Source organism: Varanus komodoensis, unplaced genomic scaffold, assembly GCF_004798865.1.
Source record: "Varanus komodoensis strain SLA01 unplaced genomic scaffold, ASM479886v1 scaffold1, whole genome shotgun sequence".
NCBI lineage: Eukaryota > Metazoa > Chordata > Lepidosauria > Squamata > Varanidae > Varanus > Varanus komodoensis.
Genome location: NW_025335268.1, coordinates 10,211,581 through 10,233,807, shown reverse-complemented (window position 1 = coordinate 10,233,807; position 22,227 = coordinate 10,211,581). Strand labels below are relative to the sequence as shown.

At 43.6% G+C, this 22,227-nt stretch overlaps 1 protein-coding gene across 1 annotated transcript in view; it reads right to left on the bottom strand.

The window, feature by feature from the left end:
* Positions 1 to 22,227, bottom strand: part of ALK (ALK receptor tyrosine kinase) — a 146,981-nt gene that overhangs the window by 84,890 nt on the left and 39,864 nt on the right. The window contains exons 5-6 of the mRNA XM_044438852.1: positions 8,006 to 8,100; positions 5,923 to 6,048 (exon numbers count right to left, since the gene is read on the bottom strand). Coding sequence (XP_044294787.1) covers positions 5,923 to 6,048; positions 8,006 to 8,100 — 221 coding nt within the window. The remainder of the gene's footprint in view (positions 1 to 5,922; positions 6,049 to 8,005; positions 8,101 to 22,227) is intronic.

Below are 22,227 nucleotides of genomic sequence, written 5' to 3'. Positions count from 1 at the left end.
GTTTATTTATTTATTTTTCGATTTATATCCTGCCTTTTTCCTACAAAGGGCTCAAGGCAGCTTACATCATTCTCCTCCTCCATCTTATCCCCACAACAACCCTGTGAGGTAGGTTGGGCTGAGAGTCTGTGACTGGCCCAAAGTCACCCAGTTGGCTCCATGGCTGAACGGGGACTAGAACCCAGATCGTCTGAGTCCCAGTCCCATGCTCTTAACCACTGCACCACACTGGCTCATGGAATGTTTTCCATGGGGTCGCAATGAGTCGCAACTAACTACTTTGCAACTAACAACAACAACAATAGGAAGGATTGTCTAGTGCAACTCCAATTTAGAGACCAAGAGTCCTATTAAAAGAGAACAGTGGGGGTCTCGAAGTTGCTCATCAGCAGTTTGCAACCAGACTGCCAGCAGGAAGCCCACTCACTCTGACATGAGAGTACTTTTTCCTAACTTTTCTGTGAATATCTATATTAGGAGATGCAGAGTCTATTGCAATCTGTGTTGTCCGTTGTGCTCTTTTTTGGTAATGCATAAATAGCCTCTCTACTCTGAAGGTGTTTGTGTAGTGAGTGTAGAGTCCAAATATGTGTGTGCCGTTGGGAATGGCAGAGCCTCTCTGCTCTTGATTGTGTAGTCAGGGTTGTGTGAAACCCCTCAGGGACTGCAAACCCAGCATCAACTGAAATGTTCCATGTGCAGACAGCACACTCCATGTGCATTCATTCGCCACACGAACAGCACGCCCAAATGGGACTAATCTTGCAAATATTGGAACGTGCTTCACAAAAGAAAGCACATGACAAACATTAGGTTTCTTAAGCAATACCACTGGCAATGCAACAAGGGGATTTATGCATAGGATGGGAGCCGATGGGAAAGAAGTTGTGGGAGAAATACATTATTGGCAACCCTCCCCCACCCCCCAAAAAAAACTCACAGTGGAAGAGCTGCTGTTTCAAAGGCTGTTAATGAATGCATGCAGTTGTTCAGGTACCCAATCAGAGAAATCAGAGCCTTGGTCTATAGCCCGGCTGGTTGCCACATAAATGTGCCATGGGGCACTTTCACTTATTTGTGGGATTTCTGTTCCAGTCCCTGATGACCACATGTCCCTCATCACAGAAGTGACAGTCTTGCATTCCAGCTGAGGGGAAAAATCTGATTCCACTGCAACTCTGCAGGAGCTGTCTGCCTCCAGTTTGAAAATAAAGCTAAGAGGGACAACAGAGAGACAGATCAGTTCTCGAGCACAAAATAATCAGGTATTTACTTCCCCAGTGCAGCCTAATTACTTATCCATAGCACAATGCATCAACAAAGAAGACAAAGCAGAAAAATGCCAGTTGAGCTTCAGTGAAAGTATTTATGTAGAAATTATTTACTACTCTTCAGACAAAGCTCCCAGAATGATTTGCAAGAATGCCACCTTTCCTAGTAGCATTCAATAAATATCGATGAAATATAACATGTGTCACAGACACAGTGGATGAACGTGCAGCATATAAGAAAGCAAAAGAAAAATAATGTGCCTGAAAGACCTGGGCAAACAGAAGGCCCACTAGACACTGAAAAGAAAGCAGAGACAGCACCAGGTGAAACTCCCTGGGGAGGGAACTGAGACGACTGAGCACCATGTGCCTCTCCTGAGACAGTAGGGGAATTTAGAGCAGTGCTTTAGAGGTCAGCCTAAGTATCTGGGCTGGTTCACGGAGGAGATGATGCTTCTTCAGCTCTTAAGCTTTTTAGGACATTAGGTCCAAACCACTTTTGCAAATTATACGACCAATATAATATGCTTCTTTTACACACCTAGAGTGCAGTGATGCTTACAATATTGTGTACATTTCTAGGCATGGCACCTAAAAAGGATACTGCAGGGTTGGAAAAAGTGCAGAACGGAGCATTTAAAATGATCAACAGGCTGGAGCAACTGCTGCATGTGGAAAGGTTCCAGTAACTGGGATTGTTTAGCTTAGAAAAGAGGTGACATGACAGAAGTATACGGTATGCATGGTGTGGAGAAGGTGGCTAGGGAAACATTTTTCTCTGTGTCTCATAATATTAGGGTTTGGGGTTATCCCATGAAGTTGATTGGTGGGAGATTCAGGACAGATAAAAGGAAGGACTTTTTTAATAGAGTACATAGTTAAGCTATGGAATTCAATTCCACAAAGTGTAGCAATGGCCACCAATTTGGATGGCTTTAAAAGGAGACTGGATAAATTCAAGTAGGATAAGGCTCTCAATGGCTATTCATTCTGATGAATATACATTGCCTCTGGATCAGAGACAGTATGCCTATGTACACTAGTTACTGGGGAAGATGGGTGGGAGGTCACTGTGGCATTTGTGTTCAGCTTCTGGGTTCCCCAGGACCAGGGGAACAGAAGGCTGGGCTTGGTGGCCCCTATTAGAGCAGTAGGGGTCTTATATTCTTAGCACAGACCATCAAACAGCACGGACTCTCATCACTCTATAAGTCTGGCTTAATGGAAAGCAAGCATAAATAAAACTATGATCCTTACAAAACATGTCCTTGACATTCAAGTTACATTTATTTTTCCTTATCTATTCAGCGTCAGTTCTTTTGAGGTTTTCTGAGAATAGTAGCTTCAGCCTTTGTGGGTAAGGGCTGACTCAAAGCTGCATATGTGGAAAAGCCTTGTCTCAAAACACTCAAGTTCCCTCTTCAGGAGTCTTTCAAGGTAGCCTGTGCTCCTCTCTCACTCTGTCTCCCCGATGCTTGGTGCAGTAAATGTAAATAAATGTGAGCACTTAGGCAGGACATAATGCGTAGATCCGCTTTATCACTCTTGTGCTGGGGAATGGAACTTCGAGTGGAAGCTTTCATGCTGCCCTAGGCATGTTTTACACAGGACATATTATAAAACTCCCTCTGTGCAAGATGTACAGCAATCATGCGCTAATGTTAGAAAGTCAAGCATAGCACCACAAACTTTCCTTCTTGTCAGAGCTACTGCAACTGATTTGTAGAACAGCTTTCCAGAGGCACTTTCTGCTTGATCTCAAAAGTGCTGTACAAACACTCTAACTAATGAAATTAGCACCCAATGCAGTAATATCTATATTTACAGCATTCATCATAGTATTAATACATTTCTCCAGATATGAGATGTCTATTTTTGAAGAAGACATAGCATGCAGCCTGACAATAGCAGGCTTGCTCATTATGGGAAGCAAATCACTTGTATCTTCAGCCATCAGTTCCTTTCAGAGGTTACATCACAGTATCAAAAAAAAAAAAAAAAATCACTAACATCACCACTGGGGCTGCAAACTGTCCCTAAAAATACCCAGATGGATTTGTTTTGGAGGTGCTGTCACATAAGCCAAGCCAACTTTTTCTGGGAAAGGTTCAAATGCACAGTGGATAATGATACTGCTACAAGCAGAGGATGGACTGCACCATACAAGCAGAATGAAAAGAAGGCCAAATAGGTTGTTTTCCAAATTTCCCAACGCGTTTCAATTCCGAATGTTCTTCCTCAGGGGAAACTATTCAACATATAAATTATGATATCAATACACTGGTAGCATTCAATCTTCTCCTTAATCCAGAGTGAATTCCCTAGTCTGACAGCTGTAAATTCCAGCCAGATTGACTGCTTACAGAAAGCCATTATCTCCATATTTGTCTGCCCCACATTGTTAGAGAGAAAGAGAGCAGCTTTGTCTTATCAGTAAATCTGGATGAACTACACCAGGTAGACGCAAATAACTAGGGACAGTCCTGGGAGCTCACCTTGAGTGTTTGGGCTTTCACAGGTGGAGACTCAGAGAACTGCCTGGTGGCTTCTGTGTCAGTGGAGTTCTGTGTGCATTCAGCATCTGCAGGATTGTTTCAGTACCATGGAGAGCTCCTTGAAGTTCAGAGCGAGATGCAGAGAGGATACACAGCTCTGTTTACACAGGGCTTCCATTCTCCACTTAACATTGCACAGGGTGATCTTTAGTTTTCTTTGAATCCCCTGCTTAGTTCAGAATCTCCCTCGCTATATCTACCACCACTCTGTCTATAGTGGAGGCAGGCAATGTGTGGCCCTCCAGATGTTTGGGACTACAATTTCCATCATCCCTTATCACTGGCTGTGCAGGCTAGTGCTGATAGTTGTTGCCTGGAGGGTAACAAATAGTTCACCTTCCTATGTCTTGGAAAGTATATGCACTTTATAGTAAACATAATTTTGATGAAGGTGAACCAGGCCAAACCCACATCTTCCTTCCCCAGTAAAATCATACAAACAGAAAACTAGTTGGATATTTTAAAATGAGTATTGTTACTGCCCTTGGAGAAATGTCTTTCAAACCCATGACAGATCGGATGAGTTAAAGCAGAAATACTGTAATTTGATTTACTATGACTTTCCCATAGTGACTTGGTTTGCACAACAGAACAACTCATCCTGGGCAGCAAGCTTTTCCATGAGCAGTAAATCCAGTATTGGAGGCAGTGCCCCTCTGTACATCACTCGCTGGGAACTTGGGGAGAAGGGACGTCTTGCATTCCTTCCTACTTATGGAATTCTGTAGGCAGCTGATTAGCCCCTGTGCAAGCAGAATGCTGGACTAGGTGGACCTTTGGTCTGATTCATCAGTACTCTTCTTACGTTCCCATGGTTGGTTGTTGTGTCATCTCAGCCTAATCCACTTTACCCATGGTGGGTTGTTTTCTTTGGACAAGCCACCCCAAGAATCCATGGGCTATTGTAGAATTTCTTTTACTCATGGTGGTTTGTTGTGTCATCCAAACCCAGATGACCAGTCCCACCATGGGTAAAGCCCAGTGACTCATGAGTGGCAAAAATTCCTGAGATTCTGAGTGCCAGCTGTCCCTCAAGTGGCACCATGGAGGGGCTGTCAGATCTTTTTATAAAAATTCTTTTTTTGCACAAGATGTCCACAAATAGGTTTATATTGTCATTATTGTAACTGAAACTGTGGATGTTCACACTTGTGCAAGTGCAGGGATTTGAAGTCCTGAAGGAATTTTCAGGAATGTCCTGGGGGAATTTGCTGTCAAGCTACAACAAGCGTCAACCATGGACATTGCCCAAAATTCAGCCTGTCAAGAGAAAGCAGTCGAGAGTGTTCTTTGTTTGCAGAAATGGCATGGCGAGATGTATACAACTTCTGTAGCAAGATCATCTACTTTTCTTTTACCCTGAGTGCCCACAGAGTGAGGCACTTTTTGCTCTTTTCCAGAGATTAAGTCCATTTCAGGAAACAGAGTTTGGACAGTTAGCCTTGAAAACTCTGGCCTATTTAAGAGAGTTTTTGATAGAGTATTTTTGTTTGCTTTTTGTTTTGATTCGGTCATATACAGGCACCTCTAACGATGCTGTCGGAGGCTGTCAGAACAGGGATTATGAAATGGGAACTAGCCACCACAAAAAGAGTTAAAGTGCAAAAATGTTATGGGAAGCCAAAAATGGCTCCCTGGTACCGCAGGAAGGAAATATGTCCTGGTCCTGCTACAGAGTCCCTGGGGTGCGGCTGGAGGATTTCACCATAGGGCAGGAATAAAAAACTCACTATGAACATGATAATCAGCAAGGCTTATTGCCCCAGTTCATGGTTGTGATATGCGAACCCACCCAGTGTTTCAGTTTGCTTTCCCACAATGCTCAGGAACCTTTTGAAAAAATTCCCTTGCTTTTCAAAATGGTGTTACTCTTGGTTTGTGAAGGGCCTTAGCCTAACTCCCCAAATAAACAAAAAGGATACAGCCCAAACGAGTCCATTTTTGGTCTGTCTTGTGAGACAGAAAAACCCCCTCTGTATATTTTCCTCACCTGATTAGCAATATCTTAGTATATTCTACTGTGTTTAATGGGATCCTGCACTCCTGTAAAGAGTTCAACCATCTGAAATCATTGCCAGGAAGAAACCTCTTCCTACCTCCAAGGCTGACTGGTGCAGCATCTTGTGTTGGCATTTCTGCAAATGTTTCTTCCCACCTGCCTCTTTCGGTGAACAGATTGCCTGCGTCCGGACTGCTGTCTCGAGATGTCTTCTCTTCATTGACTGGAAAACAAAATCAGTCTGGTTTGTAACTGTGCAGCAATGATGTGTTGGCCTGGCAAAATAAGGAGAACAACAGCTGGTGGTGGCTCAAACCGGGCCAAGGGAGTGCGACCATAACGTATGATGACATTAAAAGGAAAGGCAGGCCAGTGTTCATTGCTGCTCTGGGATCAAAAACAAATGGTGGGGGAGAACAAGAGGGAGGGAGGTGGGGAGGGAGGGAGGGAGGAAAAAATACAGAGGATGCCAACAAGGTGAGGGGACTGCAGCATTACCGGAAAAATTACAGCAGCGGCTGCTTAATTGTCTAGTTGCAGCAGGTATATTTAGCTTTGCAAAGTGACAGAGTATAATTCTTCTTTAGTTACAATGCAACAGATATTTATTTATTTATTTATTTATTTATTTGACAATTCTCTTCTAATGCTGGGAGCCCATATCTGATTGCTGGAGTTTGGCATTAGGGTAGAAAAAGTGCAACCAAATGGAACTCATTGGGAAAAAAGGATAGATTTGAGATGGTGTGTGTTATAGAGGGTAGCTATAAAATAGCTCAAGAGAAGTTACAGTGTGCTTGCAGCAGAGGAGGAACAGTGCACAGTATATTATCAATAATCTCAGAGTCCAGAGGTTCAGGGGCAAGAAAATGTAGCTTAGTCCTAATGTTCCAGATCAAGGCTATGAGACAAATCCACATCATTACACTCCCTGCTGTAAGTATCCCATTATAAAAAATTATGTAGAGGTGAAGTTCTTCAGCTTTACAAATATGTTTACTGTAGTACAATATATATGACAGTACCAGTTTCCATTAGAACAATGATCTTTCAGAAGCAGAAAGGTTTCAGTCAGTTGGCCAGTCTGAGAGACTCAGAATGCAATCCAATTACATTTGCTAGAGAGCTTCAGGCTGTGGAGTAAATCTCCATACAGATGGAGATAAGCAATTCCTGGGACTCAACCTCAATGTAAAAGGGACATGTTGGTAGAATATTGCATTGCTATATCCCCACTACCTAGATTGATCCCCACATGAGAGCATTTTCTTCATTGCCCCTATAGATGTAGGTAGAGGAGCAGAAATCTCTGGTAGGGGAGAGAAGCTTTATATTTCTCTCCTCTCTTCCTGTCCCACATGCTGTGCAGTCCTGGAACAAACCCAGCCCTTTGCGCTTGCTCTTTGCATTAGAAGAAAAGTTTCCATTGGTGAAAATGATGGCTTATTTTCCACTAATCCCAATAGCAGGTGTAGATCTCCAGTCTGGACTAGAAATGCAGTGGGAAGAGAGTTAAAGCCGCTTTCCCATCAGGATTGGGGTCCCTGTTCATCCCATTTTCTTTTTAAAAGCCATTCACAAATCTAATTGCATGAATGACTTTTCAGCTAGTTTGGCTGTTAGTGTGGCACATAATATGAATGAAAAATATGGGGATGGGAAATATGGAGAAAGGAAGCACAAAGGGTGAGCACTTTGCAGAATACGTTCTGTACCTTGTTAGGCCAGAAAAAAACATAAGCAGAACAAAGTGATAACAGGTCACTTCTCAGAGCCCTTATACTCAGAGTCCTTCTCTGTGGTGCTTTGTGAGGAGACAGGAAATTTTTGGGGGGCTTTTCCCCAACCTTGCATGGGAGCTGGTCCCACCACTGCAGAAAATTCCAGGTCTTGGTCAACTCTCAGCCCAATGTCTTGGCCAGCTCAGAACCACAGAGAAACTGCTTCTGGTTAGCTGGAATCACAGTCCTGAACATTCAGAGGGTAAACTATACTCCTGCTTTGCTTTCTCATCTCAGGACAACTTTGCACATGACGTGGAAACCCAAGTGAATTGCATTTCCTTTCATGATGAGTGGAGGGCTTGGTCTACCCCAAAAGGATATGTGAGCATCCAGAGAAGAGCAGTCCATTGCATAGTTACAGAGCATAAATTAAAGGATAATCACATGCTCACTTACTTGTCAGGTAGCAGTCCAGGCTGAGTGACACATTATCGAAAGCAATGAGGGCTTCTGATCCAGCTTTCCAGGATGCAATAATCTGCAGCCAGAATCTGTAAGGAGTAAGCAAAGTTATCAGATTCTGATAGGTGAGATGCCACTCATCAAATGCAGCTTTGATTCCGATGCAGCCAGCTGAGCCTTAGTCTGAGAGCGATTGTAACAGCCCGCAGACAGCCTGGTACCAAACAAACCACTAGTTGCAAGTGCTCATCTGGGGCACAGCCTCAGAGGTAATTAACAGTAAGTTCAGCAGCTGCACAAAAGTGGAGAGCGTCATCATGTCAAAGCAAATGACCCGAGGCATATAAAAATGGACCATGAACAACCTTCACATGTTGATAGTCACATGATAGACCAACAATGGCAAAACCCACCATGCCTTATGTTGCCTGAACCTGGCCTATGGCTTGCTTCTTTCCATTTTCCTGGGGTATGTTCACCAGGGATCATCCATGGTCTGACTCTTTTTCCTCTGTGACTCCCTTAATGCCAGGGTGTAGATTGGAAGTAAGAGAAAGAAGATGAAGGAATGGTCTCTATGGCAACCTTTTACAAGGGTGGTTTTAAAAAGTGCACTTGCTATGTATATTCTCGGGTGCATTGTCCTTTGGAATGTTGCCAGAAGTGCTCAGTAGCCTCAATTTCTGATGGGTTTTCGGCAGTTATGGTGTAAATGAACATGCTGGAGGAGCTACATATTTTCCCAAAGCTATCAAAAGGAGAAGATTCCATATGAAAAAGAAGACATTGGAGCCACACTCCCAGAGAGCTTTGTGCAGCTCAGAAAAACACATTCTGAGTACACCGACATACTTTACTGTTGTTGGAGGTGGAGGAAACAGTTACTCTTGATGTGCTTCCGAACTCATCAGATGAAGATGGCAATGACTGGGAGATGGGCTGTGGGAGTCAAGGGGGCAGAGGAGGGCGAGACTTTCTCAAGGCCACAGCCCCCAGATTCCCAGACAGACCATGGGAACAGGCAGGGCTTGGAAGGGAAGGGAGGAGCTAAGGAGAGGTGGAAGATAAGTCCATGTCCTGACTGGTCCCTGATCGCATGGCATGGTTTTGGGACACAAGAGCTACCCAGTTGGAGGCCATTCACAGACAGATCTCTCTTTCTCTGTCTCTGTCTCTCTCTCTCACACACACACGAGGTTGAGACATAAAATTTCTAGGAACAAATGGCTGCTAGCTGGTTTTCTGAATCAGTGAGATATCTGGAATCATCCCAAGAAAGTGCACTTCAAACTTTGCTTACTTGGATGTAAGACCTACTGAGTTCAATTCAGCATGACCATAATTGTGTTGGCATTACCAGATAAGGATGCCATTTGTTCCCCATATGTAAGTTTGTAAATTGATCTATAAGTTAATACTTAAATGTTCGAACTGGCCTTCTACCACATAATCCTTGCAAAGGTCTGCTCAAGTAAAATAAGTCAGTAGAATATCATTAGCCATTTTAATTCCATTCAATCAGTACAAGGTATTACTGGCCTGAGTAGCAACCCAAATGAAGAGAGAAACTGGTACGATTCTCTAATTAACTTTGCTTTTACTCTAAGAAGTCCCTGAATATGCAGCAAATTAACACATTGTAATAAGAACCAAAGCACTTGTCACACTGGTCATGGCAATACTACCCAAAATCACATCCCGACAGCAAGTATTTTTCCCACCTCCCAGCTGTAATGCTGCAAATGCTTATTGTACATGTAGCCACCACAATATGTGCAGTCCTTCTGCTCTTGCTGCAGGTATCTTTCCCCATGGATGCTCTTTTGGGGGACTGTTCTCAAACCAGTCTTGGCACGACTCTAACCCTGCTGGACTGTCACTTTGCCTGCACCTTGTACTGTGTGAAAACAATGGCAAACTTAGGAAGGCAAAGTTATATCACTCGGGTTTCGGTGGAAGGAGAGAGGGGGCAAGCATACTAGTCCTGCTCCACCTCCACTCTGCCACCATCCTTGTCTCTGTCTCTGTGCAGAGAACATGAAAACAGACGCAGCTGGATCAGATCACAGACCTATCAAGTTCAGCGTCCACTTCACAGAATGGCCAACCAAACGCAAATAAGACCTGAATACAACAGAGATTTCTGTGCGCACAGAGACACATGGCATCCTGGAGCGACTGCACATTGTATCCATAGAGCATTCCCACCGATAGCCTTGCTCTCTGCAATTTCGTCCAATTATTTTTTCAAGCGACCCATGTCGGTGGCCATCACAACAACTCTTATAATAAAGAAATTCATAGTTTGGCCATGTATGGCATGAATGAGTATTTCCTTTTATCTGCCCTGCATTTCCCCCCATTCAGTTTCATGGGATGACCCTGGATTCTAGTATTAAGAAAGAGGGAGAAAAATGTCCCTGTACCCACTTTATCTTCCCCATGCATAATTTTGTTCACCTCTGTCAAGTTTCTCTGTCTGGATTTTGGGGCAGAACGATTCAAATATCCAGTTAATTAGGCAGAAGGGAGAAGTTTTACTTTATTTTAAGAAAGGGATCTAATTTTTATATACTTATTTCTAAAATGCACAGCTACTTTGCTTCTGCTTAATAAACCCTTTTTTTTTTGAAAAGCATTAAATAATTCAGAAACTGCTAGACTAGAAAATGAGATTATATCTGGGTCACAAATGCTAAAAGCTCAATTTTGGTTCTCTGGGGTTTCTCAGGAGGACACCTTCTAGCTCTAGCCTAACCCCCTAAGTACCCAAAATTGGGTGCTTCCACAGCTTTTGTGCAATTCCCCCACAGTTAAGGGTTGAAATGCCTCTCCTAAGGTTTAGTTACTGGCAGTAAGAGCATCAACCTAAAAGTTGCTGCACCGGGAGGATTCTGGACAATTTGCTGTTGGTCCCATCTACGAACAGTGGTGGCCCATGGACTTTCTTGGTGGGGTGGACAAGGTAGGTCAGCCAAGGCGAAGCCAATTGTACCAGTTTGCAACTAGCATTCTCCCTTGGAAGCCCCAGGAATGTGCCTCTAACTCTCCTCCCCATTTTCTTGCATGCTGCATCTTTTTAGATAGCAAGGCAGTCAGCAGCGGCTGCCTTCTTTTACCAATTATGTGTAAGCTGCTCCTGGCACCACTTTGGCTGAGGAGGGGGATGAAAATACTCCAAACAAAGTAAGTAAATAAATTAACAGCCTTCAATGAATATTTTAAACATAAAAAAGATGAGCATCTGTAAACATCAACATGCCCTCCCTGCTGCTCCTAGACTACATTAAGAGAAGAAAGAGTGAAAGGATGCTCCGATCAAAACTGACCCTGATGACCCTTTCAGCATGTGCTGAAGCAGTCCACCGAGAACGAAGAAACTGGAAATATGTTACTTTAGCTTAATCATGGCTCTTTCTCCCACTCTTCACTTAGTGGGTGATCTCACTTGGTCGTATTAGATAGCTCTGCTTTCAGGCAGTTTTGGCAAATGCTGTGTGTGCCTACTCATTAGCAAATTCTCAGGACGGTGAGTATGTGCTTGCAATTTATTTGTGCAATAGCCTATTCCTCCCAGCACACCTACCCTCCTCCAAAATAAATAAATCAATAAATAAAGACAAAAAGGAAAGGAGGGAGGGAGGGGGGAAAAGAGATGAACGATCAATTAATTACAATGGGTAATTGATAATTGCTCTTATCAGCTGGTAAGAATACACAGGACTGTAGCCAAAATTAAAAATAGTACACTTTTTCCATGTAAGAGAAACATGACCCATAAATGTAACATCTATTCCCCCCCACCCCTCCCCAATTCTGTCTTCATAGGTTCCTTTCTGAATCAGCAGGAAAAGATGAAAAGAAAATGCACGCGCTCCCTTCATGATGCCATTGAAACACAGAGAACAAATCTAGCCAGCCTTTCCCCTTCTCTCAGATTTCTGTCTTTACACACCAGCAGGGAATGCTTGATAGAGGATACAGTCACTCACCGCAGAACACAGTTCATCCAAGTTACACACCACATCAAACACACTTCTCAAAAAACATACATTTATTTTTTAAATATGGAAAAGATGTACAAGTCTGAACATAAATAAATAATAAAGTATGAAACTGTGACTGGTATTTCCTTCCAGCCAGTACAAGATTTTAAGGTTGGACTCCTATGCACACTTACCTGGGAGTAAGCTCCATTGAAAGCAGTAGAGCTTACTTCTGAGTAGTATAAATGGCTAGGATTGCATTGTAAAAATAGCAGCATCAGTAAAAGAAAAAGAGTAAGAACAAAGGACTTACAGGTACCATTTTGGCAGACACTTGAATCTGAGCAGAGGTGGTATCTGTGTCTGGCCACTGCCCAGAAAGTGCAACACACAAACAGCAGTTTATGAAAGACTGTGATTTTGTTGTTAATGTCTAGCTCTCCTTTTCATGCTAAGCTTGAGAAGAAAAAAGCCTGGCCTTTCAGAATAGTATGCTCAACCCAGCAAAAGCAGTGGCAACAACAACAGAACACCACTGAGACAAAATGAACTTGGCAATCACCATGGAGAAATTTATTTATTTATTTATGGATTTATATCCTGCCTTTTTCCTGCAAAGAGCTCAAGGCAGCTTGCAGCATTCTCCTCCTCCATCTTATCCCCACAACAACAACCCTGTGAGGTAGGTTGGGCTGAGAGTCTGTGACTGGCCCAAAGTCACCCAGTTGGTTCCATGGCTAAGCGGGGACTCGAACCCAGGTTGTCTGAGTCCCAGTCCCATGCTCTTAGCCACCACACTGGCTCTTTGAAATGGCTTGCAAAGCTGAAGGTTACTCACTTCCAGACAGCTGAATGGTCTGGTGGGCAAGCTGGGGTCATGTGAAGAGCTCCAAAGGAAGCAGCAATCACAGGACTCCCCCTTCCCTTTGATGGCCATGGGGATTGGGTTAAGCAAGCTACATGCACTTTGTGGATTTGAGAAGCTTCCAAAATATCACCCAAGGCACATATCTTTAAACACATCCTTTCTCTGTTTCTTGCCTTTCCCTTCTTTTCCTTCTCAGACAGTTAATCCACCCAGAAGCTTTACATTCACAGTGGGACAGAGAGGCACCCCTCTTGCTGCTGCTTTTCGTTACTGCCTGTGACATCCTTGTCCCTTGGCACTGCACCGCTTCCAGTCCTGTGGCATCCTGTAACAGAGATGGGGTGATCACCTGAGTGCTGAGCCCCCTTCATCCCTACAACCATGAGCTAGAGGAAGGAAGGAACCAATCCATGTCTGCTCTCCAGCTCACCACCAGAGGGCACTCATGAGTAATCCAGGCTTTTGTTCGGATGAAGGAAAGCCTGCCCTGCTTCTGCCCTGAAAAAGCCTTTTTTCCCTTGCAGGTATTGGCCCAGCAAGCAAAAGCAAAAAGAAAAGGGGGAAAAAGTACTTCCTGGAGGAATGTTCTGAACATGAACTTTTTTGCATATGTCCAATGCTCCCCTTACCCAAAGCAAGAAGTGAAGAAAGACAGAGTGCTACATTGCTGCTTGCAGAGAATTTACATGGCATCCTAAGGAGGGAAACCAAGTCTGGGGGACAAGCAATGGAAAGCAGGTTTGGTGGGGCAGATTGCGAGGAAGGGGACTCTGCCCCCTTTGCCCTGCACAAAGGGTCTCCCCAGCCCACCACTGGAATAGTATCTCTGAGAGCTTTTCCAGAATTGAATTTGGTCCTTGACCGAGAAGAGACTCTGCATCTCCGGACTTGGAGGAAGGCCACAAAGTGATGTTTTGGGCAATGATTGATCAGTGTGACTCTATGAATATTAACAGTCAAAGGCACAACCCAGAGACTATTGCTGAATGACCCCTGACCCGATCGGGATTTTCTGGCTGCTAAATGTATGTGCACTCACTGAAAGAATATGCAACCTCTGAGCTCACAGGAAAGGGTATTATAGACAATGTTGCTGTAAATGCTCTCCAAATGATGCCAGCAAATTGAATACAGATGAACAATGACCTACACAAAGATCATGACATCTTCTTTTATCCACAGAATGTGTACCATCTTTATACCTGTAACAAGTGCAAGAGTTGAAGCTGCAATAATATTCCAGGATAAGCTTTTACATGTAAGTCCAGCATCTCTGGCACCATTAACCAATTTATGCCCATCAGAATATTTATTACATTTCTAAGGGAAAGTAAATTTAGAACTGAAATGCACACAATTGAACCTACTGGGTAATTTCTTTTCTTACCAGTTTTCAAGCCAATTTGGCACAGCTAGAATTCAAAGAACCCCAACGTTGCTTAAGAAGTGGTATTTCCTGCAACCTAATCTAAGCTGTGTACCATTTGTGTTTTTTCCCCTTCTGTACACTTTCACCCATCCATCTTCCCTGTCGTTGCAAGATTGATCCCCTTATGAGAAATCAGAAGCACGTTTGGTTGAGGAGGGGAGGAACAGAAGCATAACAGTCTTGCTAAATGATAAATGGATGCGGGTCTAAGAATAGCTGGCCATATAAATTGCCTGGTAAATGCGATGGGTTAATACCTGCCCTCTGTTATATCTCTCCGACTCCCATCAAACTGATAGACTAGCCTCATTAATTCCAGCTGAGCGGCTGAGATGTAGCAGATTGCACAATTTGTTCATCATGTATTTAGCAGATTTCTTAGGTGGTCAGTGGGGGGTGGGGGGGGGGAGGAGAAACCTGGCTTCCGTTTTTCAAGACAGAATCATAGGCTTCCTTTTCTAGTTGTGCCTTGGACTGGAAGATTCAAAAACGGATGGAAGAGCCGGTGATAACTTGGGATCTGCCCTGAAGATTTCCAGATGGATTCCCTATTTCTCTTCAGTGAGCTCAGTGGTCCAGACTAAGCATGACATTAAATACATCTTTGTTTTCAGTGAGGTTTTTTTGGAAATGCAAAATTTATTCCAGTGAGTCATGAGTGGGATCAGAACCATGGTGGACGTAGAGGGAGAGTTTAAATCTCCTCCCTCTGTATTAAAAGCCTAACATGAATGTACATAGCAGATGCTATTTGTACTGGGAGGAAAGCTTCCTCTACTTCACCCAAATGGGATGGGGGTGGACTTTTGATCAGGAGCCTACATTCCTGCTTAAGCAATCTTCCCCATCTCCCATGGTCCTGATTTGAAATTAATTTGAAATTAAAAATAAAAAGAATGTTGAATGCAAAGCCATATTCAATGTCACTCTTCAATTGGCACTTTGGCCTTAATTATATCGCCTCTTTCCCTTGTCCAGAATAAGAACATCATCTCAAAGGGGTTCCCAGAGCTAAGCAACTATAAGGGCAAAGATTCAAAGCAGCGAGTGCTGGTGTCCTGGTTGCATCTGGAGACTTTTAACTTTCCCTTGCAGTAGCAGCTTTGTGTGCTGCTTAAATAGGGTGTTCATGAGTTTTCTTTCACAGAAGGCCAGTCTTCTATTTGAGGGGTTGCCAGAGGATAGTCCTCTAGTTTGAAGATGCACCCTCGTTGAAGGGATGTCAGGAGCTGGACCTGGAAGCTGTCTATGAGGAACACTTGGACAGCAGGCTGAGTAAGGCCCACAGGTCGAATGGTCACAATCTTCTACATTATAATAAGATATACTGTAATCCTTTTAAAATTATCATAATAATTTCTAAATTTACATCTATACATAAAATGGACACATGCAAATCTGAAGCAAATTGGGGGCCTCTTTTCTCTTGTCTTTTGGGGATACATTTCTCCAGGGCTTTTTTTTGTCATAGAACGCACTGAAACGGCGTTCTGGCACCTTTTTTTGACGGATTTTTCCAACGGATTTTTCCAAGTGATTTTGAATCGCCCTGTCAGGTGTAGCAGGGCAGCGGCAAAAATAATTAAAATAGTGCTTGTGGGCTGCTTGTGTGTCCGCGCTGATTGTGAGGGTGCTGCTCGGCTTGGGACGCTGCTCAGCTTGGGATTGGTCATGTGGTTGCGTGCTGAGTGCTTACTGCTGGTGGCGACCATTATGTGTATGTGTGGGTACAGTGACTGGCTACGTGGAAACGTAAATAAGCTCTTTACCTCAAAAAAAGTTGGTGAATTGAAAATCTTTTTTAGTGGAAAAGTGTGACCCCAAGACGTGAGTTCCGGCACTTTTTTTTTTTTTTTTACAAAAAAAAAAGCACCACATTTCTCTGCTTTTAAAAATGTTCTTCAGTGGCCAGTCCATATTTAAAGTTCCGTTTGGTCAGCGTCCTTCTGAGCTGTAACACTTGAGGCACATGCAGCTAATACTAGAAAGAGCTGCATGAGGAGAAGCGCTTTCTGCTTGTACACTGGGTGGGGTTGGGATCCTGCCACCAATTGTGCTTCTTTTTGTGTGCTCAGCCTTTAAAGTCACCATGCACTTCAAAACGAAAATGTTTGGATTTCATGAAGTTAATGAACAGGCTACTAAGTAGCTTCAGTAGTTTTCACTTAGTGGGCTGATTTAAGAAGCCTTTAATTAAAGCTGAATAAAGAGTTGTTTATCATGAGCATGGGGAAAAGGGTAACATGTTTTTCAAATCTGAGTTGGTTTCCCCATTTCATGCATTAAACATGACACAGAGGAGCTTAATCATTCGTCTGATGTGTGTGGCTTGCTCACTATAGATGCCCTGAGGATTTTCAGACATAGTTGCCAGGCCTCATCTAGGGTCAGGGTCTATATTTTAAAAATTACTAAGGTACTGAACAACTGGGTTGCCCCATTTCATGCATTAAATATGACACAGAGGGGCTAAATCCTTCAACCGAGTCATGTGGCTTGCTTGCTTACTATGAATAGTTTCAAGACTTGCAAATGTGGTTGCCAGGCCTCATTTGGGATCAGCGCCTGGATTCTGAATGTACTGACTGCATGATGTATGTCCTTGTATGCCGATGGCCTGCAGTTCTCCTTCTCCTTTTCATCTTCATCACACAAGGCTGTGGATGTGCTAAACTAGTCTCTGGCTGCAAGGATGGACTGGATGGGGGCTAACAAATGGAAGCTCAACCCAGGCGAGGTTGAGATGCAGTTGGTGGGTGCTTTATTTGACTGGATGGAGAGTGTTCAACCCGTTCTAGGTAAGGTTGCACCCCCCCCCCCCCGAAGGAGCAGGTTCATAGCTTGGGAGCCCTCCTTGATCAGCTTTGTCGCCTGAGTCTCAGGTGGCCTCAGGGGCTCAGAGTGGCTTCTACCAGAGTGGCTTCTTCTTGGCTGGTGGCCCAGCTACACCTCTTTCTGGACAGGGATAGCCTGGTCTCAGTAACCACATCCTGGTAGTCTCTAACTTAGATTACTGCAATGTGTTCTGTGTGGGTCAGTCCTTGAAGACTTGTCAGAAACTGTGACTTGTGCAAAATACATTAGCCAGTTGACACTATAAAACATCAGTTCTGGACCATTTCACTGGTGCTTCCAAGCCCACTTCAAGCTGCTGGTTTTAGCGTATTAAGCTTTACACAGCTTAGGACTGCAGTACTTGATGAAACATGTCTGGCAGCTGCCATCCACCTGCGTGCCACAATCAGCATCTGCAGCCTTCTTCCACATGCCACGTCTAAGGAAGGCTCAAAGGACAGCAGTGAAGCGGAGGGCCTTCTTAGGGGTGGCACCTTAGGTATGGAATCATCTCCTCACTGTAGGCTGTCTGGCATCAATTTTGTCAGCCTTTCAGCACCGGGTTAGGAAGTCATTTGTGCTCAGGCAGTTAAATGGCTTGATGGAGTAGTCATGCCTGGTGTTTTTAACTGGTTAGTTCTCTATTATATACTGCTTTAGTTGCTAAATAGTTGCTAAATTTTATACTATTTTAAAATGATCAATTATGGGAAAGATTGCTGTTTTATTTTATTATGGTCCTGCTTGGAACTGTTATAAACTTTCCAGAGAAATAATGGGCAGTATAGACATTAAATCAATCAATAAATGAGAGACAGGCATTCTGAAGGCATATATTTTAACAAAAATACTGTTCTGCAGTTCTTAAAGGTGGAAGGAGCCATGCTGGCAGGGGGGATGGGGAGCGAACGGTCAGGCTTATGCCTTGGGCTTTGTCATTCTTGGAGAATGAGACTCAGAGATGATGCAGGTGGATGTCCTCCTTGGTCACTATGTTCATTACCTGCCAGGTGGGTGGTCAAGGAGGATCTGAAAGCTGCCTCTGTACATGCGTGAAGTGCAGAGTGATGGGGCAGACATGGTGCAGCCACAAGGAATGCATAGCTATGGAGCTTATTCAGGGCTTGGACAGGAGCGGTTCTGCTCAAGGGTGGCGGGCACAAGGGCCATCAGTCCAAACTGTAAGCCTGGCAGTGAAGACAGCCCAGGGATATTAAGCCCCCTTTGGCCCATGGTTGGATTCCAGTTTGGGGAGAGTCTTGCAGGCTGCATTACAGCACTGCAGGGCCAAGAAGTGATGTGTTTCTTACCAATATGGAAATCTTCCGACCAGTGATGCAAAGCACAGCTCAATTCTGAGCATGTCTGCTCAGGAGTAAGTCCCAGTGCAATAGTCATTTGGCCTGCAAAAGTGCAGCTCTGTATTTTTGCAAGGCATTTAAGGTGCAACTGCCTTTAAATGCTCTCTTATGTTCTATCATTGACTGGAGAAATCAGCAAAGGAGCCTGTGGGCTGGAATCTGAGGGGTTGTATCTAGCCATGGGCTACTTGGAAGGATGGCTCGATTTGTTCATTTGTTTATTCACAAGTCAGTTCTATCTCCTATCCACAATTTCCTAACCCCAAATGGTACAAAAATGTACATTTTCGAACATGCGTTCTTTAAAAATCTCCACTTCTAAATGCATTTTATCTTCAGGTATCTATTTTTATGTGCATCCCAGAATGTGGTTATTTAAATGCATTTTGATGTTTTTGAGCAGAAAACTACAATGCAACACCCAGAGAGGTGTGAAATCTGATGCAGAATATGCTCTGATCCTCACGTTAATCTGGCTGATGCAGATCAGGACTGCTGGACGGGCTGAATTCTTCACACAACTGTACCTGAAGGCTAACCCACTTCCCTGCTGAGACGGTTCATCCATGTCCTTCTCTGACATTACTTTCATTGAAATAGCTCCTACAAAGGGAGAGGAGTGCCCCAGAGACCCAGAATTAGCATCACTTCATATGATCAGCAGTGTAATGACAGACATCATGCCAGGATTGGCTTTCTGTCTAAGCAAATGGAAAATGTCTTAGCAGGCAAAAATCAGGAATTTTCAAACCCTTCCTTTGAACTACTTGCTGAATAGCCGTTGAATTGATGAAAGCTTTACATTTAAGCTTGAAATTGGCCTTGGGGTGAGATCTGGCAACAGTTCAGATACCAGAAAGCAAAGGATAAACAGAACCAGTTAGTGGTGGGGCTGCTTGTTCAGCATCAAATTACAACTTTCCCCAAACCACAGGAATGTCTTATCAGGTATGTTTTCTTGCTGCACCTGTGTTTAAAGAGGTTTCCACCTGTGAGGTGTATGCAGGGACTTTTTAAAAGCTTCCTTGAATCTTAGGTTGGTGTGGATCAATGGTTGTATGCCTAAACAAAAGAAGTTTAGCACGCACTGAAAACACGATAGCCGTTCTGATTCCAAACTGTTGAATCTTAATTTTTACATAAATTCAAATCTCAGCACTTGAATGATAATGTTGTGCATTTACTTTATATTTGCAATCCTGCACCCACTTAACCAGAAGTAACCGCTCCCCAGTTACTGCAGACTTTTGAGTACTGCTGTAAACCACACGATCCTACTGGCAGTCATTCAAGAGGAGGCATAAAACAGCCGAATAGAAAACCGAAAAACATCAAAAGGCAAAATACAAAATGCTAAGACCTTTCCCACCATGTGCTTATCCCTCTGCTACCAGTTATCAACCCATAATAAGACTTTCAGTGCCACAAACCATAGTGCTTTGATCAGGTGGGAGTCAGCATTGACCATTTAGCAGGTTATCCTTCCATGCTAAAATTAACTTCCTTCAGGACGTTATTGTTTTATGTAGAATAAAATCACAAGGGGCATAAGTGGGAATGGAGCAAGAGGCCAAATTCATTCTCGCTTATAACTGGCTTGGAGGCAAAATTTGCCCTGGTTGCCCTGTGAACAGCCCATGCTGGGAGTTAAGCCAGGAAATGGTCCCGTTCTATGTCAGAAGCTTTTTGATCAATCAGGGGTAGCATCCTTCCAGGACAGCGGTTCCCAACCTTTTTCACTTGTCCACCCCTTGGCATCCCATTTCCATGAACCAAACCCTTCACAGTAGCCTTATGATTGTAATTAATGCATATTACATTATATATATGAATATATATCACAAGCAAGATGTTTGTAATTAATATAGCTGCTGTTATTTCAAATTTATATGTTGCAATTCTAAATAATAGCCCTGTAATGGGATTAAAAGGCAAGGGAATAATACGATGGACAGGCAGTGCACATCTATTTACGTTCAAAACATGCACTGCTCATAGGACTTACTGAGGTGTCCCCTTAATATGTGCAGGTACCAGTGCGGCAGCACTCAAAAGTTTGCAAAGCAGAGGAGAGTGAAAGCCGAGCTGGTGAGGGGCAGGCTGCCAAGCGTGTGCGTTGCAGTGGTGCCTTTGCATCACATTATTTATGGAGAGGCTCTCCGCCATTTGCCAAATAACAAAGCGAGGCAACAGGGCTTTTCTTGAGGTTAAATAATGAAGAAGAACTTGTGCCACCTTTTGCCATAATGTTCAATTAGTTTCACAACTTTTGACTTGTATCAAGTCTTTTCCCACCATCATTTGATTATCTTGCATACCCCTCAATGTCCTGCTTCATATTCCTGGGGCATGCATACCCTGGGTTGGGAATCACTGTTCTAGCTTATGGGTCAGGGTAAGGAACATTCAGAGCTGCCTTATACTGAGTCAGACCATAGGTGCATATTGGCCAAGGTCATCAGCACTGACTGGCAGCAGCTCCGTAAAATTTCAAGCATAACGCTTCCCTGGCCCTTCCTCGACTAGCTGAGATTGAACCTGGGACCTTCTACATAGACAGAGAGTGCTCTGAGCTACAGGTCTTCCCCAACATGAGAATCGGAGGCACAGCAGTGACTGCGGTAGGTGTATTTTGACCTACTGTCATGGATTGTGGAAAGTGGGGCTTGGGAAACCACCAAGGGCTGAGCAAATACCTCCACAGAAGACTGGAGTACAAATAGAGTTCTTGCATGTCTCAGTTTTTTCCGTTCATTTCAAGAAAAGGGCAGCTCTCTGTTGGAGGTTTCTCATCCATTCTGTTGAATGAGGAGCCTCTTGCATGCATGGGCCAGGATCCATTCAGCTCCTTTGTCTCTTGCAAGGCAGCTAGCTCAGAGGAACGTTATCTGTCGACTCCTGTCCCACGCAGTATCACAACATGAAGTCTGTTTGAGCCACAGTTCAGACTGGATGGCCTGGGAGACCCCTTCTGACTCTCTGAATTTCTGTGTCTGAGGAAAAGGAAGTCTAAGGCACCTTTTACTTCATCAAATCAGCTTCATAATTCTTTGGATCTTTGCCATGGCACGTGCTCTTCTGATTCTATGCTCTTCTTTTGTGTGTAGGGCAAATGTGTTTCACAGTTTTACTTTACTGTATTGTGGCAGAATTTATTTTTATGCCTCTTATACCCCACTCCAATATGCTAGCACAACTACCACTAAGTAGGTGCCTCCCAGATGTGCTGGATTATAATTCCCAGCCTCCTTCAGTCAGCAAGTCTGGTTGCAGGGTGCTGGGACTTGTAGTCCATCACACCTAAAGGATACCAGGTTAGGAAAGCTGTGTGAGAATGAAGGGCCGATGAAAAATTATATGAATGAATGAAAATTATGTTTCCATGTGCATGAGTCTCTGTGCTCACAAAAGGTAGCTGGATCTGGCTGTGGACAGTGTATATAAAACATAGTGTGTATATGTATTTTACTTTAAAACTATTATTTGCAGCATGTACCTAGTAGTTTATTGGCTGTGGTCAGGCAGGGATCTTTTCCTCTGGAGTGTGGAGCCTGTTTTTGTGTTTATTTCCATTCAGCACCTTTCCTTTAATAACAGTTTAGGCCCAAAGCTTTGGACATCTTCGGAACAACTTAATGTTGGCTCACCGGCACATCCATCAGGATCATGCAGCTCTCCTCAAGCTACAATCCAAGAATGGCTCAGTAATCATTACAATCAAAAATCCATTAAAGTCA